The 18,999-nt window shown below is 37.6% G+C and overlaps 1 protein-coding gene and 1 non-coding gene across 2 annotated transcripts; one reads left to right on the forward strand and one right to left on the reverse strand.

The window, feature by feature from the left end:
• The first annotated feature begins 5,872 nt into the window (after positions 1–5,872).
• On the forward strand, positions 5,873–11,251 carry MRPL58 (mitochondrial ribosomal protein L58). The gene is made up of 6 exons (XM_039342897.1): positions 5,873–6,092; positions 7,704–7,740; positions 8,459–8,518; positions 8,787–8,869; positions 9,846–10,015; positions 11,051–11,251. Exons 1-6 carry the CDS (start codon positions 5,904–5,906, stop codon positions 11,133–11,135), a joined length of 624 nt encoding a protein of 207 aa, XP_039198831.1. The 5' UTR covers positions 5,873–5,903; the 3' UTR covers positions 11,136–11,251.
• A 2,333-nt stretch (positions 11,252–13,584) lies between these two features.
• TRNAR-CCU lies at positions 13,585–13,657 on the reverse strand. The gene has a single exon. It is a non-coding gene; the product is annotated as a tRNA-Arg (tRNA).
• Between the last annotated feature and the right edge of the window lie 5,342 nt (positions 13,658–18,999).

The following is an 18,999-nucleotide window of genomic DNA, read 5'->3' on the forward strand; positions in this document are numbered from 1 at the left end:
TTTTTGTTTTTTGTTTTGTTTTGTATTTCCTTCAGTACAGACACTTTTATTTTAGAAAAGGAAATCTTATATATAAAAAGTTATAAATGCCTTCAACTCCTGGTAGTTAAGAAATAATTTAATAAAATAAGGTTCTCTGTGTATTTTAGAAGCTTTTTTATCTACTCTATATTCTTTAAATCCCTGTTCACTATATTTTATAGCTTTCTATTTTGTATTTCTAATATATTTATTTTTGATTTTTATATTTTTGTTTTCTTAATCCCTGTTGTCACTCTATAACAGGGATGTCAAACTCAATTTCATTGAGGGCCGCATCAGCATTGCAGTTGCCCTTGGGGGGCCGGGCAGGTGTGGCCAAGGTGGGCGTGGATGGAGTGGGTGTGGCCTACTGGGTGGGCATGGCCAGCTCTACGTCGTTTGCATCAAGGGTGCCTGTGGGGGCCTGGCAGGAGTGGGACAGATCTGAGGGTCTCTGGCAGAAGGGGGTGGGACCAGGGCACACGCCACGGCATGGTTCATTTCTTCATTCCTCACAAAAGGTGACACCTCCCCAGCATGCACCCAGGGGGAGGGGGCGACGCGGCAGGGGCTGGTTCCTCGCTGTTTCCAGACAACCTTGTGGAGCTAAGACTGAATGCGTTTCAGCATAGATGGCCACCACAAAATTGTACATTGGCTCCCGGCCGGCCAGGGCCAAGGCAGAGGAGGCCGTTCCCTCACTGTTTCCAGGATGGCTTCACAGGCCACATGAAAGTACTTTGCGGGCCGCATCCGGCCCCCAGGCCATGTGTTTGACATGTCTGCTCTATAGAGTTATATTCTTTCTGCAGAATTCAATCTTACCTTTTTAGTTTATTTTCTATTTTTTGTTGTCTATTTCTGACTTTTTTTTCAGCTTTTCTACTTGGTTTTTTTTTTTTTTTTTTTTTGGCTGGACCTCTTAGTTCTTCTCTCTTGAATCTTTACTCCCTCTGAGGGAAATGGCTAGGAGTTTTGAGGGAAGGAAAAAAGATCTATCTCTTCCCACAGTTTTTTTTAGCTGTTCCTTTCTTGGTTGCTCTTCTAATCAAGGCTGTCTGTCTTTCAGTTTGTCTCTTTTATTTGACTTGCATGCTTTGGCTGTGTTGGTGCAAACTTTTCTTCCCAAGGCCTGTGATGGCAGAACTCCCAGGCAACCATCTTGTCTCTCCTCCTCTTGTGTTCAGCGGCTGCTGTTTGATTGACAACCGGGTTGTCTTGACAACTGGGGAGGGCCAAGAAGGTAGGAGGAACGAGGGCAGGTGCTTTTAGTCTGTTCAGGCAGACAGTCCTTCCCACATATATAATTAATGACATCCATGACTTCCCACATTGGAATCCACAAGATGTCCTGTTTAACAATCCAATTCTAATTTACTAGTTTATTTTACTGGATTTCTCAGGGCCACCCAACTCCAGCATGATTCTGGCTGGCATATAATAAATCCAGTACAGCTACTCCTTGTTTAGCTACACAATTGGGACAGCTACTTGGCCATTAAGTAAAGCAATCACTAAATGAAACTGACTGCTTATGACATTACTTCAGCTTTCCTTTGTTTACAAAGATCATAAATGTGAAGATTAGTCACAAAATTGCTTTTCATCACATGGTAACAACAAATGGTCACTAAGTGACGCATTCGAGCTGTACATACATTATATAAACAATACCAATGCCTGGATTAAAAAATATTCCCAATATTTAAGAACAAAAGGACAATGGGCTCCGTAGTGACCTTACCCTTATGGCTGGGACCAGAGCCAGGTCTTAAAAGAGACTTCCAGAAACCAAGAAGTCTGGGTGTCCTGTGCATCCTGTTCCAGAGCGCAGGGGCTATGATAGAAAGTGCACTTCCTTGATCCCATATAATGGAAATACTTCACTGATGGAACATGGAGTGTATCTACCCTGCCCATACACTGGATGGGCAAAAACAATTGGAGACAAGTGATACCTCAAATAAGCAGGTCCTATACCATGAAAGACTTTAAGCATTTGATCATTCCAAACTACTTGCTATTAAACCAGACCAATAACAAGAATTATAAATAACAGATTTACATGTAAGTAAAGATCCAAGTTCCCTACCGTAGGGCAATCTGTAAGAGCAGCAAAAATAAAAATAAAAATCGGGCACTTTGGTTGGGATCTGAAATATTGACTATTCAAAATGTGCTTCAAAAGTAGTTTTGCAGTATGTCACTTTTTCACAATGTTGCTGCCAAAATCCTTAGCATATATGTTCTGTATTTCTACTTAAGTAACAATTATTTTTGTCCTCAAGAGCATAATTCCTGCCTCATTGTACTATCTTTAAAAATTTGTTACTTATTTTGTTCTAGGAGCCAAAAGCCACCATTGCTAATAATATAGCTACTAGAACCATATACTGCTAAATTAAAATTACAAGTTCAACGGAATGGGAGGGAAGAATATGTTACAGGACACAACAGAAATCCTTTCCCCCTTTGCCCTATTTAAAGCCTCAATGTCCTACATATCCCTGATCAATAAAGTATATGATGCGGTGAAAACAGAAGCTGCATTAGATATTAGATAAGGGAGCCAGGCTATATCATAGGCATATTCCGCATAATATTCCTGTAAAGTAGGACTGGACTAAACTTATTTGGAAAAATATGACATAGAATAGATCATTAAGCTTTTTGGTTTAATGTAATCTTCTGTTAAACATGTTAAAATATGTATATGTCACATGTGATGTTTGCACTCTAGGAACTCTCCATTCAAAAGGAAATATATAAAAGAACAATAAATCATCAGTATTTTAATGTACCTGGCAGGAAACTACTGAATTCAATGAGACCTACTATACCTTTATTTAGCCAGAACGTCATCTGAAATCATACTGTTAATACATGATTGCATAAATCTGGCTAGCTTCTATCTTAAAGTGTTCAGTCTTATGATACTGACTTCAAATAATTATTTCATTAATACATTGGAATAGATTTCCTTTTACTGAAAATCACTGGTATAGCATTATGTCAAGAGTGGGCAAAATAGTAAGTTTAGCATCAGTGCCTTTAATTATTTTCTTTGATGTCCTACAGAATTCCTGCTCATCTCATTTCTTTTAAAGATTCTTTTAGCAAAAAAGAAAAAAGGAGGGGAAAACTCTGATAACCTGTACACCAAAGCATAGCCTTTAGCATTACATTTATTTATTTGCCTTTAAATCCTACAAAGATCCCACTGAGGTAATAAGAGCATTCTGGGTGTCTACTTCACTTTCAGAGAAATGGGTGTTATATGACCAACCAAACTCATTATAGCAATGTTTTTAATTAATAGGCAAGTCTCCAGTGTCTACCTTTTTGTCAACGCTTCACCATATGCTCCCAAACTTCCAGAGTTTCTAACGCTCCAAAATTACTGGATAAATGAAGATGTAACAGCAACAAAAATCATTTATATAACACAGCTACATTACTTCAAAAGTATTTTAATTGATTGATGGATCAATACATTTTATATGGCCATACAGCTTATAAAAATGGCGTGCAAAGTTAAAAGCAACAATTTAAACAATCCAAACTATAATATTGAATGCCACAAAAATGTCAGCTTATAAGAAAAAAAAAAATAACTAGAGAGCTCTCCTAAACTTCCAGGCCCAGGTCTTTAATGACTTACAAAATACCAACTGAATCTGGTCTATCTGTATCTTCAGGTGACACTGTCCACAAGGCAGGTACTGCCACAAATATAAGGTGACCAACTTTTTTACAATGAGAAGGAGGACACAAATAAATTGAAGAAAAAAAATATCATAAATAAAAGAAACAATTTATTCATTGCAATAATAATTAAAAATAAAATATAGAGCTACACGAACGATGCAAACACATTCATTATGAATAAATAAAATTATTAAAACTGAAACAATAACGTAAGCGAATAAACTTATAAATAAAATTATACATATTTGGAAATTATTAAATAGATAATGAATTAATAAAACGTGAATTATTGTGCTCACCTGTGTATGATTGAATATGCACTGAGAAAGAAGTGAGCCTAATGCGTGCGTGTGTGCCGTGTTATGTTTCGGTGAGAAGTAAACAAAGCCACTTGTGCGTGGCACACTCTTGCACGCGGCGCACTCTCTCAAAACAATTCTCCTGTGTGGAGCGCATGTGTCTCATAATTGTGTCTCGCTGCACTGTACCGAGCCTTGATGAATCGTCCTGTCAAATACAAATACGTCACATCACACGCAACATATCGGCTTGGCATCGATCAAATACAGAGATTTACAGATTAGTCTTCAAATATCGAAAAGGAGGACATGTAGGAGGACATCTTTTGAGAGAGGACAGAACTTATAAAAGAAGAACTGTCCTCCCTAAAGGAGGACAATTGGTCACCTTAACAAAGAAGGCATGATTCCTGAGTCCAAATAGATTAGATTGCTTGATGGAAGGAACCCAGAGCATATCCTCCCTCCTAGATCTGGTGGGGCAAGCAGAGATGAGGGGAAACAAGAAGTCCTGTAAAGAACTTTGTGCTATGCCACATAGGATTTTATAGGTGATAATCAGCACCTTGGATTGTGCCTAGAAAAACACTGGAAGCCAGTGTAGCTTGCAGAGCAGTGATATTATATGCATGTCCAAAACTGCTCGCATCATTTCATTCTCAACTAACTGCAGCTTCCAAGTACTCAAATGCAGTCCCATATAGAGGGCATAGCAATAATCTTGAACAGGAGGTCACCAGGGCATGGGTCTTATGTAATTCTACTTTAGGCACACCATATCTTGATTAAACATCAATGAAGAGCTACAGAAAACTCTTAACTCTTTCACTGTCATATAATAATTCCCAGGATTTTTGCAGCCAACATATGTATGCTTATGCTTGCTTGTCAGGGAAAGGAAAAGACATGAGTGAATGTTGAAGCCTTTTTTCCAAACTGCTACAGACATACATACAATTTTTTAAAAAGGCATTCTATCTTAATTAGTTTAGTAGGGTTCTACGAATAACATAAGTTCCTCATAATAGAAGTTCCAAGCAGTCCTAGTTACTGATGTTCTGGAACCTAGGGGCTTGCAAAAAGCCAACCTTATAGTATAGCAAAGGACTGACTTAAATTTTAAAAGTTTGATTTTCGTTTTGTTACTGAATACCTAAAAATCAAAATAATACATTTTCATATGTACAAGTATGTATTTATGTTCTGATTTTGCAACTAAGTATCGATAAGAAATTTCATGCACAAAAGAAAATTATTTTTAAAGGAAATTTAAAATAATTCTTTAAAGAATTAAGATAAATTTTCTTTTAAAAATATTTTCCATTTTTGCATAATAGAAATATTTGATATGAAAGTTCATTCAAACAGATGCTATGGGTTTTCAGCCAACTCTGTGAAACACATATATAATAAATTAAATCTACCCTGGCTCGTTAATTAATGTATTTTTTTTTATTTTTGTGTTCAGTGGGACTTATTCCCTTGTAAATCTTTTTGTAACCTTAATCCCGTGGCATCTGAAATCCGATCTATATTCAGCCTCTTATGTTAATGTAATTTGCAGCTCAGTCTTCTGCTATTTTACTAAGAATTATGTTTACGCGTAAACATTATTAGGAACTAATCCTTAAAGCACAAACATGAAGTTCTCCTCGTAAGCATTTCTACTGAGCCAAGCGTCTTATAATACTGAGCAAAAACAGTGTGATTTAAATATATATACGCAAATAAATAATACTGAAATATAAAAGCATAACTCGTATTTTCATTGATCCCCATAACCTCCCCACCCCGGAACAATATTTTCACGGAACGCCAGTGACAGGAAGCCGACTTCAGCCGGAGTCGTTACAGAAGTGATCGCCACATCTCAAGATGGCGGTATCCGCGCTGTGCTGTTTGCGACGAATGCCGGTTCAGTGGCTACTCTTCTGGGAGACATCTAGGAAAATTCCGCTTCGAGGTTTAGCTTCTGGTCGCCCGGCCTTCGGTTCTCAATTCCGAAGTGCATACAGTTTGGACCAACTCTATCAGCTGCAGGAAAAGGAAGCGGACACTGCAAAGGTTGGGATTCGGAGCTCCGAAGGGAGATGCTTGTTGGGCCACAGATTATAGAGACAAGATGTCCATAGATATAGCCTTGTTGGAGGCAAAAATCATAGAGACAGAAGGACAGGAGCCATGAAGTCTTGGGTCTAATATGTCTAGTCAGCTCACTTTTTAATGTCGAGAGGAAAAAGTTAATTAAAACAAGATTCCCTAAGATTCCATCAGCTTTCATAAACCAGTCATTACTTTTGCTGACCAGTTATTGCATCAGGTGATTGGAAATCTTAGGGCTGGACTGTGGAGTCAAAAAGAGAATGATGGCAAAGCGTTTCATATTATTCCCGGGGAAAAATGCAGGTGTCCAACAGCATCTGCTGCAAATCACAATGATACTCAAATAATACACATGCAATGTTGTCATGCATATGCTGTAGTGACATATCTACCTCCCAGCATCTCATCCATGTTATCTCACATGTGTAGTGGTGTTCACTCATGTTACTCTAACCTACTTTACACCCCCTCACTATATACAGCAAGGCCTATGAAGTCACCAGGAATTAAATTTGACTTAAAGAATACTTTATTTTTACATTTTACCCTCTTCCAAAGTTAGCAGTAAAGTTATTTCAAACCTAGTTCATCCTGTTGAAACTTTTCAAAGCATATTATATTTACATTTGTTTCAATATTTTTCTATTAAGGCAATGCACAACAATATACTATAGTGGAAATATAAAAGCCAGCACCAAATTATCTGAAAAACAATAAAATAACATAGAAAAATTAAACAGTGAAAGTAATTTAAGTTAAAAAGTTATATCTTAATTTAAGTTTAACTTAAACGTAGATCCTAGAACTGACTAATTACCACACAGTTTAGAAGTAATGTAATAAATAGCCCTTTCTTTTACTTCTTGGTAGTGAGTTTCTGCAAATGTAGTATGCCCTCATGCACTTTTAAAATAAATGAATACAAATGCTTTTGCAACTAGTAACAGCAGTGGATTTGTGCTAAAAAGAATTTGAGGGGGTATCTCAAATAGACTGATCTTTGCTAGAGATAAAAAAGTATATTGTTGTTTATTGGCTAAAAAGCCATAGATCTTCTTCTGTACAACTGTTGTACAATATTAACCATGGGCTATGCAGATAGCATAAGACAGCAACATTAACTTCTTCCAGTTTTATTTTTTCAACAATATCTTTGTAAAGTAGATTGAGCGTAAGTGGCTCATAGTAGAACTGAATTTGGGTCTGCATGATTCTGATCTAATACCTTTAAAAATCCACTCCACTGGCTCTTACATTATTTACAGTCCAACATATTTGAAAGTTCCAGATTGGTAGCGGTTAACATAGAATATAATCTGATCATGAATATATTACTCTGAAATTTGGTAAAGGGAGAAATAAATAAAGTAACTAAAAAATAGGAGAAAAGAAATAATACAGGTGGCTTAGAACTCTGGTGCTTGTTTGTAGTCAAAACAGGCTCTGCATAAGGTCTTATTTAAAAATTGATTATTTTTTATTACTTCTCTTTTAATAGGATAAATTTATTACAAAGTGTTTGCAAGAGTAATAATTTGTAGTACTCAACTATATTGCATCTCTATGTTACAGGATTCAGCAAGCCAGACAATTCCAGAGATTCCTATGGGTGAGTCCAGAACATAAGCAAAATGCTTTGATTTTTCTAGAGAGATTTTCTTATGCATTTTATCTATTTTATCTGCTTTATAGATAAGTGTAAATTTGGTCCCAAATAAATACCATTTAACCTAATGGATTTTTTATTAAATGCACATTGGCATATACTGAAAATCAAATACTTTTAGAAAGGATGGATCATTGTACAGAAGTGTCAGTGTTATATGCATAAAGATGGGAAAATGTGACTGTACCCACAATGGAGGAATGGCTGCTGCTGCTGCTGATAATGGTGATGATGTTGATGGTGATGATGATGGGATTTGTTGAAATGGCTAAATTGACTTCTTTGATTATTGCTGACTGGAAACCCCTTATGGATTTTCTTACTTTGGACTTTCTTACACTTGGACTCTTCCTTTCTTTTTTTCTATTTCTATTATTTAATCTATATTAGTTTCCATTAGTTTTTAATCTTTCTTTTAAAAATTCTTAATAAAATTACTTGTGAAAAAAATAACAAAAATAACTTCAGCAAGAGAATTATTTCTAATCACCAAAATGTTCCTAAAAATGGTCAATATTATACTTTAAGAGTCCATTTATTTTTAATAAAGTTCTCCAGATGCCAATATAAGTTCACTTGTTCTCTTTTAAATATATTGAAAGTATAAATGGATATCTTTTTAATCCTTCTTTTTCATGCTTTCATTTTTTTGGATTTCCAGGTCGTTTGTCTGTATCCTATTCACGGAGCAGTGCCCCAGGAGGCCAGAATGTTAATAAAGGTAAAAACAAGATAAAGTAGAGAGAAGTCTGACTACATATACATATATTGCTTGGGAACAAATCCCATTGACATTAATGAGACTTCCTACAATAAAATTAAGGTACGTGTTTTGAAGTTGGGCAGCCTAGAAATTTGACAAATAAATAAGATCAGGTATTCATGAGCAGCACACTTATCAATAAATTGGAAGGGAAAGGTAGACCTTTCCAAGTTGCATAACTCTTTATCCTGCAGAGTGGTTATTTATGTCTTCTTATGACACCCAGTGAATTCGAAAGCGGAAGTCAGATTCCATTTGGCATCAGCAGACTGGATCACAGAAGAAGTGCGACAAAAAATGGCAGTGCTGGTAATTCTCGAAATTTATTTTCCCTTTTTGAGATAGCTTATTCAGTAGCATACACTAAGTTTATCAATTTCCTACACAAAAAATATAGACCATCCAGAGGAATCCATTTAGGTTATGTAGCAAAATATAAATCCATAAACACATAACATCGGAAGATGGATCTTAAAAATTGCTTTATTCCATTATGAGATTTAAATTCTTTTTATATATATATAACACATAACATCGGAAGATGGATCTTAAAAATTGCTTTATTCCATTATGAGATTTAAATTCTTTATATACATAAAACACTGTGACAGATAACACAGTAAATGCCTGGTAAAAGACATGATATTAGGGACCACTGAAAAGAGGAGGCATTTACTAGGTCAGTGGCTGAGAGTTCTGTCAATTATATTTTTTGTATGATTGTTTATTAGAAACAATAATTGTATCATTGTATCATTGTTTAGTACAAAAACTCAGGATTATGTAAGAATATGAGGTTGTATGCAAAATTGTATTACTTCTTTATTTCCTTTTTTCAAAGAATGAGTGGCCTCTTATAATTTAGCGGACAGGTCCCAGTGTCAAAGAACTGCTTTGAATGGTTTCAAATAAAAATTGGGGCCAAAATATTTCTAAATACGATCTAATCCCAAGTTTTCAAACGAAGATGAATTATTTGTTGCTAAGACAAAAACACAATTTGTTCACAAATATAGGGAGTGGCTGGTTTCACACTTTACCTTAACCTTTAATATGACTTGTTTGATTTTGGCTTAATGGGAACCTAAAACTTTCATTATTGTGTAACATTATGTAATTTAAACCACTACGGTTTATGTAGTGCCTTTAAAAATTGTATTTTGATAATAGAAACCTGTTTTATTTTTCCAGAGAACAGAAAATTATATAAATACATTCTCATTTTGAGAAAGATAGGTGGTTTAGAAATATGAAAAATAAAATAATAAAATGTTTTATTTACCAGCAAAAACATAAGATCAATAAATTGGGAGAGCTAATAATCACCTCTGAAGTGAGTCGCTATCAGATGAGGAATTTGGCAGATTGCTTACAAAAGATCAGGAACATGATTGCAGAATCCACTCTGAAACCTCATGTTGTATCTGAAGAAACTGCTGAGATGATCAGAAAAAGGTAAATCTGTGACTTGTCTTGTTTTAACTAAATATGAAAGTGAAATATGAAACTAAATATGAAAGCTTTTTTTAGTTTATAAACTTTGATTTATGTTAGCCTTATATGTGGACCACATACGATAGCTTGTTCAACAAACATGGCTTAACAGCTTATGAGCTTGGTTTTAGCATACTGACATAAACAACCCTCTTAATGAATAATTTGTATTTTAAATCTTGAAGTAAAGAACAGATATACAATTTCTGATAGAAATCAAGATGTTTCTCAGAAAATCTTTTTGGAAAGCTAGCCACAGTAAAAGCATTTTTGCATTTAAGATGCTTTAAAGTACATTATAAAAATTGCAGAGGAGAGAAATGTAAATACTTTTCTGTTCCTTGAGGAGCATTTTTTTCCAAAATTGCCATTTGAATTGGAAAAATCTTCTTCACTGATGCCAGTAAAAGGTTTTTCCCAGATCATACATAAAAATAAGTCCCTTTTGCTTTCTTCTGGTAATTTGTATTTGTATAAAACATGGGTGTAGTTCTTTCTGGGAGCAGGAGAATTTAAACTATTTGGGGGACTTTTAGAATCAATAAAACTTGACAGCATAGCATTTTCACTAAAGTTTTACAAACTTAGCCTCTGTAATAAATGGCCAAGTTTAATTTAATTGAAAATTGTTGCTATATTGTTTTAATAAGTTTGCAGTAGTGATGAATTTGTGTTATATTTGTAATTTGCAAGGGAGAGGTGGATTTTCCCTTATCATATGCCTGTAAAGTTCCTGCTTCTTGAAGGAATGTAGACATACAGTATTTAGTTCTCTTTTATCACTCTTGTACGTTTCTGTGATTGGCCAGTACAGGCTGTGGGATTTCTATACCTTATTCCCATCGTTTAACAAACAGGGCATCCCTTACCCAGGCAGACAGTTGTAGCAAAAGGGCTATAAAGTACTGTGCTAAATGTTTCTGGGAAAAGAAGGGTAAGAATCCAGTCTAATTTTCAACCACTAAAATGTCATATTCTACATCTGTTTGGGTTTAGAGTGGAGAAGATGAACAGAGAACGCCTCCGACAAAAAAAAGCACGATCTTCTTTGAAGCAAAGTAGACAAGTGGACTTTGACTGAACATCTTGGAGACATAAATAATGCTGGGACATATTCCTTGGACTGTTCTATTTCCTAGATGGAAAAGAGAAACTTCTTATGTTCTTAATAATAAAATAAAAACTACACCATCGAAATTTGTCCTTGAAATAGGAATCTACAATATTAATAATGGAAGCTGAAGACACAGGTAGTCCTCGACATACGACCACAATTGAGCCCAAAATTTCTGTTGCTAAGTGAGATAGTTGTTAAATGAGTTTTGCCCCACCTTTCTTGCCATAGTTGTTTAAGTGAATCGCTGCAGTTGTCAAATTAGTGACCCATTTGTTAAGTGAATCTGGCTTCCCCCTTGACCTTGCTTATCAGAAGGTTGCAAAAGGTGACTTACTTGAACCTGGAACACTGCAACCAGCATAAATATAGGCCAGTTGCCAAGCATCCAAATTTTGATCACCAGGATGCTGCAATGATCCTAAGTGTGACAAATGGTCAAAGTCACTTTTTTTCAGTGCCATTGTAACTTCAAACGATCAGTAAAACTGTTCTAAGTCTATAACTACCTGTATAGTTTTGCTAAAAAATTTGACTGCTGTATTAACATATACTAATATTGTAGAAGAAATGCTCAGATAATAACTGCAGAAATTTCAGGAATTCTAAACCCACCAGAGACAGCCGTCATGTTGTCTCTTCAAGTGCAGCAATTGTCTATCACATTTGTGGATGATCTCAAGTCTTCTCCTTGTTTAGATAAGTAGAGGGAGGGAGGAAGGAAGGAAGGAAGGAAGGAAGGAAGGAAGGAAGGAAGGAAGGAAGGAAGGAAGGAAGGAAGTTCAGAAAACCAGCACCTGCTACCTCATACACTTGTTCCGCTATGTGTAATGGAAGAGTCAGTCATCTATATACTACTAAAACTCTCCTGTTCGTCTGCTTGTAACCTTCAGTTGGTGAAACAGCAATAATATTTATATTGACGTACTTCAAACGGGCTAACTTAAAGAAAATTGAAATTTAGTAAAGTTGTGTCTGCTTCAGCACTGCTCCGTTGCCATGGTCAACTGCAGTCATATGACCATCATTTTCAATGCTCCCTGCCAATTTCCCACAAAAAAAGCCAATGGGAATCTGGCAAGGAAAGGGTCACAAGTTTTTCACATAAGTCGCTCCTGCTGTTTTTTTTCCCCTGAGAAGTGCTGTTTACAGCTATGAGATCCCAGGAATTTTGCGTTTCATAGCATTCCCTGCCTCCTCTAACTCCATAGTGGCCCCTGCCAGCCCATCCATATTAAGTAAACCCTGCCCAGGGCCTCTGGTGACTTGCTTGTGTTCAGTAGTGCCTGCTTGTGGCATTTTTTCCCCCTCTTGCATTGTCATTCTGTTTCTGTGGTTAGGTAAGGAAATATCGCTGAAACAATGACCCAATAAAGCATGGGTTGTCTGGTTTCTTCTGATATTTCCTTTTATTAATGAAAATACATTAATACAACTGGACTTAGCAAAGGTTATGTATTTCCTTTTCACAAATGCCTCATAGCAAGATGTGGATAAATGGGGCAGTTCCTTACTATTTAATTTTTATACGCAAATACTGACAAAATACTTCTTTATGATTTATATTTAGACATCATCTTGAGCAGGCCAGAATGTTGAACAAAATACAAGCGTAAAATGCAATAAAACAGTAAATTTGAATCTTCAGAAACTCCAAAGAAAACTGAAATAGAGAAAATTGTAGTTTGAAGCATTTCCACAGCAATTGCAGCAAAACAGAAGTAAACATAGTAGCACCCTGAACAAAGGCTGTCATTTAAAAGTGTGCAAAACAGATGAGTTTTAAAGCTTTTATAAACGCTGCAAGCGAGATGTACTTGTAAGGGCGTTTACTAAATATACCTATTTCTATTGTTTGATAGGAAAATTCATCCAGTGATGAAAGTGCGTCTAAGCATCTATTCTTTGAACTTACACAATTCGGGAAGGGAGTGGCATGTATATTTTTCAGCCCTGAGCTAATACCAGTTGCAAACATTTTAGCCTGTTGCTTAGCCCCAGTTTTGCAGTAATTCGCACTTACCACTAGGTGGTGATAAAGAGCTCCATTTTTTCGGATGAAAATGACTTCTCTCTAGATTCAACAAACCCTTATCTCATAAAGCCCCGGAAGCTTAGTCAGTTATACTTCGAAACTGATACGTTCAACTAGCTGCTAGAGCGAGTAACTAAATGATGTCAGGGTCAGATTTACAGCCTGCGGTGTCATAACAATGAGATATTAGACACGTTTTTCGAGTGTGCCCCCCCTCCGCCAATTGAAGAACTGCCTTATACGTTAAGTTACTGTCAAGCCGAAGCAAAGAAATCAACAGAAATATCTGTAACAACAGAAGGGAAACCGAGCAATTTAAATATGCACAGCAAAAGAAAACAGGAATTTAAAAACTCACACCCCCCCTAAAAAGGTATCTTCCACCCCAGATGGGACTCGAACCCACAATCCCTGGCTTAGGAGGCCAGTGCCTTATCCATTAGGCCACTGGGGCTACAGAGGAAAAGGCTGCTTACGTTTGTACTGAACTCTGTAATATCCGATTCTTTGATTCTTCGGTTTTTTTAGGTGTTTATATTTTCTGTTTCACTCGCACAAAGTGAAAATGGAAGTCCAGATTGAGCTTGCTTCTTTTATACTATTATCTGGGAGGGGTTTTGTTTTGCATTTAAGTGTTGCCTGTGTTATCTATTATAATCCTCGGTTTTTTTTTACTTAGTTTAATCCTCTCCAGGCATGTGGGATTTCAAGAATTCCTATCCTACAGGCTGAATGACCAAATTGGCTGCTCATGGGAATTGTACAATACAGCTCTAAATCTGGAACCTTTAGCTTGCTGGAAACTGCTCTAGAGGTGTGAGAGAGGGTATCTCAAGGAGTCACAGACAATTCACTTTATAGAATTGGGCATCTTTAAGATGCAGATGGTCCACAAGTTTGAAACTTACTATTATAAAATCATAAACTTTGAAAGGATCTGTTAAAGGCCATCTAGCCCAACCCCCTGCTCTATGCAGAATCCATCAAAGCAAGGATTTTCAAATTGTTGAACTTCCCTAAGTTCTACAACAAAATAACATTTTCAGACTTGTCATTAACTTGGTTACCCTTTTGTCCCTCTTCTTTTTGAACAGTGGTGCCCTGATCCAGACACAACTGTGGTTCTAAAAGGGGTAACCAGTCAGATTAAAGTGCAACAAATCCTCCCTATGATCTGGATTCCACAGTCCTGGATATGCACCCCCAAGGTGGCATTTGTTATTTCAGCAGTTGCATCACAATGCTGGCTTACATATATCTTGTGTTCAACATTCAGATTCTTTTCACAGGTTCTACTGTGGAAACAGTTCCCAGATTTTTACATTTAGCTATCATGTCCAGCCTGCTAACCAAAACAGGAATCTAAATCTATGTAACCTCTGCCTGAACTATTTTTTATATAAAAAAAGTCATAAATAAATAAATACATTTAAAATAAAACAAAAACAAACAAGCAAACAAAAAACTGAAAGAGCAGACTGGATGGACCACTGGATCTTTTTCTGCTGTCAGTTTTTTATGTTTCTATGAATACTTTCAAAGAAAGATAGCCCACCACCCCTCTACCTCATCGGTCCTATTGTCAAATTTCTCTTAGAAGTTTTTTCCCCTAACATTTATCTAGAGTCTGCCTTCCTGAAACTTAAATCCATTATCTTTGCACTTTCAGAAAAAAAGCAAATGTTGAATTCTGCTGTGTGATATGTACTCAACTCTCCTTCCATTTACTGAATATGACTTTTTTTTAGTTTTTAGTTGTTCATTCTTATTCACTGGGGTGGGGTAGCAGCTATAATGGTTTTGGCTGCCCTCCATTTTCCCTCAACAGGAATTGTTTAGAATTGTGCTTTGAGTATCTCATTCTTTGGGAGCTCCTATCCATCCGGAGCATCTTTTTAAATGCTCCTGTCCTGAGATCCTACAGTATTTATTATTTATTATTGAGAGTTTATGCACAATCCACTGCTTTAGTCCAAGATATATTTGATTACACTTAATTTTCTTTCCCTTAAAATTGAAAACATTAGCGTTACAGGGTCACTTTCCCCCGCCTCTCCTGCTACTTCTATTTCCCAAAATTATATTCTGTATTGATTAATATCAGGTCAAGGATTTTCTGATTCTCTTGTGCCTTCTTCCACACTCTGAGGGAGGAAGTTGTCAGCAAAACATGCCTGACATTTTCCTAGCAGGACTAGGCATGGCAGAATGTGTCTCTCAGCAAATAAAGGAGTTAAGCAACCTTCTGCCTAGGACCATCAAAGTATTGTTTTCCTGTGGAAGAGCAGCAGGAAATCTGCTGGGACACTGATGTGCTGCCTGCACCTCCAATCACTATTCTGCTTCAGCTACAAGGTAGAATAGGGCTTTTGTCTGCATGAGAAGCGGTATAAGAGAAAGGCAGATTGGAGAACGCCTCCACTCAGTGCCAATTCTTGATGGCAGAAGAGAGCTTGGCTCTCAGTCCTCTGATCCCACAGAAGGATCAATCCATGGGATCAGAGAAGAGGAACCAGAAGTCCCAGGCCTTTATCCACTCTTCCCCTTCAGCTGCAAGAGAAGCAGAGCAGGACAGAAGGAGGGGAAATGGATCTTCTGCTCTTCCATCTCCACCCCACAGAATGGTGGCTCTGTAGATGGAGAACAGACAGCAGAAAAATGGCTCCCCCTTTTGTCTCGGTGGGCAGCATTACCGTAGGCTAGACAATTCTGCCTCACTTCCCTTTCCCCATAGACTGGGGTGGGGCAGGAGCAGACCTTCAGCTAACAGAAAGAAGAGGAGGGGAGGGGAAGGGATGAGATGGGAAGGGTGGGGTGAAAAGAGAGGAGAGGAACATATTGGGTTGGAGAAATGAGGGCAGAAAATCTATCAGTTTTCTCAAACCAGTATCTGGCACTGGGAGCAAAAGACCCCACCTCTTTTTTATTTCTTCTACAGTTTCTGGAAGACCACTGGACAGGGGTACAAAATTGTAGACACCATCGCCACTGATGAGGTGTTGTTGTAAGGTCAGCCATCAGGGCTAGATGTACAGCTTTACCTGTATGGAGGGGTGGCTAAAGAGCAGGTTTGTCTATTTTCCTGAAGGGATCAATGTATAACCCAGCCGTTGTTCATTCTTTCTCGTTTGCGCTCTGTACTTTGCTCAGAGATAACTTAAAATGGTGCTGACCAAGGAGAAAGAAAAAACTAAGCTGTAACTTTAAATGTGTTGGCTATAGTTTGCAATGTATCCTTCTTCTGCTTTAACTTGCAAAAGTATCTGCTCAAGGAGAAAGTTCTGGGCTGCTTGCCAGCAATTGGGTATTCAAAGCAAAGCCCTGTAACAAGCTGTAACTGAAGTAACTGAACTAACCTGATAGATAAAGAAAACACGTATTCAGACAAAAAAAAAAAAATCTTTTAGCCTGTTAGCATGAGAAAGGGTTTTAGCTATAAAAGGGTGCCTTTTCTCCTAGGTCTCGCTGTGTTGGGATCGGGAGATTGGGACACCTGGCTTTCCTTTGGCCAAAGAATAAAGCTGTTTCTTTTGCAGTAGCCTCATGTTCAGAGTCTCACTGGCATTTATGTGGATTCTGAACTGAAAAACCTTACATTCCAATATATCCCCAATTCCACAGAAAACCTCAAAGGGATAGCTGGCTGGCAAAGAACCACCTTCCCACCTCACATCCACACTTGTTTCTCTTGCGATCCCTCAAAGACCTAGTAGGCAGACATGGAGGAGATGGCTCTTTGGCCCAAAAGTAGATAGCTGGTCCTGAAAAGTGACACATGATGGAAATGTAGCCATAGCAGTCCCAAGCTAGAAAAAAGTGGGACAGACAGTATCACCATCAGGTGGATTTGTAACTGGCCGACAAAGCGTACTCAGCGAGTAGTCCTTAATGGTACCACATCTACGTGGAGGGAAATAAGCAGTGAGGTACCACAAGGTTCCGATTTAGGCCCAGTACTGTTCAATATCTCTTCATAAACAGTTTAGATGAGGGAACAGAAGGGGAACTTACCAAATTTGCAGATGATACTAAGCTGGCAGGAATAGCCAACACCCTAGATCAGGGCTTTTCAACCAGTGATACGCATACTACCTGTGGTACTTTGGCACAGGGCAGGTGGTACGCGACCGTCCTAGAGACGTGTAGTGGGACAGAGGAATGAGCCAAAGAGACCCAAGCCTGAGGGAGAGGCAGGAGCAGCTGCAGGACTATCTGGGCTCAGCAGGGCTCCAGCTGATTGGCTCCAACTGATTAGTGCTTCCAGAAGCAGCACAGAGCTGGAGGTGAACTGAAGAAAAGGGCGGGGGAGAGGAGAAGATATAAAAGAAGGTGGTTTGGGTGGGAAAGGGGAAAAAAGACAACAGGGAAAGAGAAGGGGACAGAGAAGAAGCTGTGGAAGGAGAGCTCAGCAGGCAGGGAGGGAAAAGAGACAGGGAAGAAGCAGCAACTGTTGCTGGATATTCCCCTGATGTCAACTGGGAAACAAACTCTGCAGCAAGTGGGAGATGGAACATATTCCTAACCCAACTTAGCTGACAACTTTGTCACCCAAAGGAGGGAATTAGAGGAAAGCTATACTAGACCTAATTCTTACTAATAGAGAAGAAGTGATAGAGGGAGTTGAAATTGCGGGAACCTTGGACAAGAGTGACCACGTCATACTGGAATTCAATATAATGTAGACACAAGCAATAGAATATAATCCCTAAACTTTAAAAGAGCTGATTTTAACAAACTCAGAGAGAGTCTAATCAAAATTTCATGGATAAAAATCGTAAAGGGGAAAACAACTCAAGAAGCGTGGGAAAGACTGAAAAATATAATCGTAAAAGCCCACAATACCACTGAAAAAGAAAAACAAGAAATCCAAGAAACCAACATGGTTGCACAAAGATCTCTCTGATAAACTGAAAGACAAAAAGGATAAGTACCAAAAATGGAAAGAGGGACACATAACTAAGGCAGAATATTAGCAGATAGCCCAAATCTGCCAAGAAGACATCAGGAAAGCAAAGGTTCAGAATGAGCAAAAGTCAAAGATAATATAAAAAAAGTTTCTTTCAACATATAAACATATAAAGAAAAGAAAGGTCAGGGAAACAATTGGTCCACTAAAGAGAGAAGATGGCAAGGAAGTAACAGGCCATAAAGAGAAAGCAGAGGTGCTTAACTCATTCTATAGGCCAAACTACCAAGAATATAACTGTAAAAGACAAATTAGAAATAAAAATTAAAATAAGCAAGAAAATGGTAAGAGAACACCTGTCTGACCTTGATAAATATAAATCACCAGGACCTGATGGATTACATCTCAGAGTTCTGAAAGAGCTGGCAGATGTTATCTCAGAACCATTGTATCGTATCTTTAAAAAACTTGGAGCACTGGGGAACTACCTGAGGATTGGAAAGGACTGATGTGGTTTCCATCTTCAAAAAAAAGGTGGGGGGGACAGACCCAGAAAACTACAGACCAATAGCCTGACATCAATACCTGGGATGATACTGGAAAAAATAATCAAAAAACAGATCTGTGAACATCTAGAAACAAAGAAAGTTATAACTAGTAGCCAACACAGGTTTGTTAAAAACAAATCATGCCAAACCAATCTTATTTCATTCTTTGACAAAGTGACTAAATTAGTAAACCAGTGAAATGCTGTGGACATAGTATATTTAGACTTCAGCAAGGCATTTGACAAAGTAGAGCACAACCTACTTCTTGGTAAACTATAAAAATGTGGGATCGACAGCATCAGCATCAGATGGATTTGTAACTGACCGACAAATCATACTAAA

Source organism: Crotalus tigris, unplaced genomic scaffold, assembly GCF_016545835.1.
Source record: "Crotalus tigris isolate CLP2741 ecotype Arizona unplaced genomic scaffold, ASM1654583v1 scf7180000017814.3102382, whole genome shotgun sequence".
Lineage (NCBI taxonomy): Eukaryota > Metazoa > Chordata > Lepidosauria > Squamata > Viperidae > Crotalus > Crotalus tigris.

Coding starts and splice junctions, on each gene's coding strand:
- MRPL58 (XM_039342897.1), top strand. CDS start 5,904: ATGGCGGTATCCGCGCTGTGCTGTTTGCGACGAATGCCGGTTCAGTGG. Junction 6,093..7,703: donor AGGAAGCGGACACTGCAAAG/GTTGGGATTCGG, acceptor TCTATGTTACAG/GATTCAGCAAGCCAGACAAT. Junction 8,870..9,845: donor GACAAAAAATGGCAGTGCTG/GTAATTCTCGAA, acceptor TTTATTTACCAG/CAAAAACATAAGATCAATAA.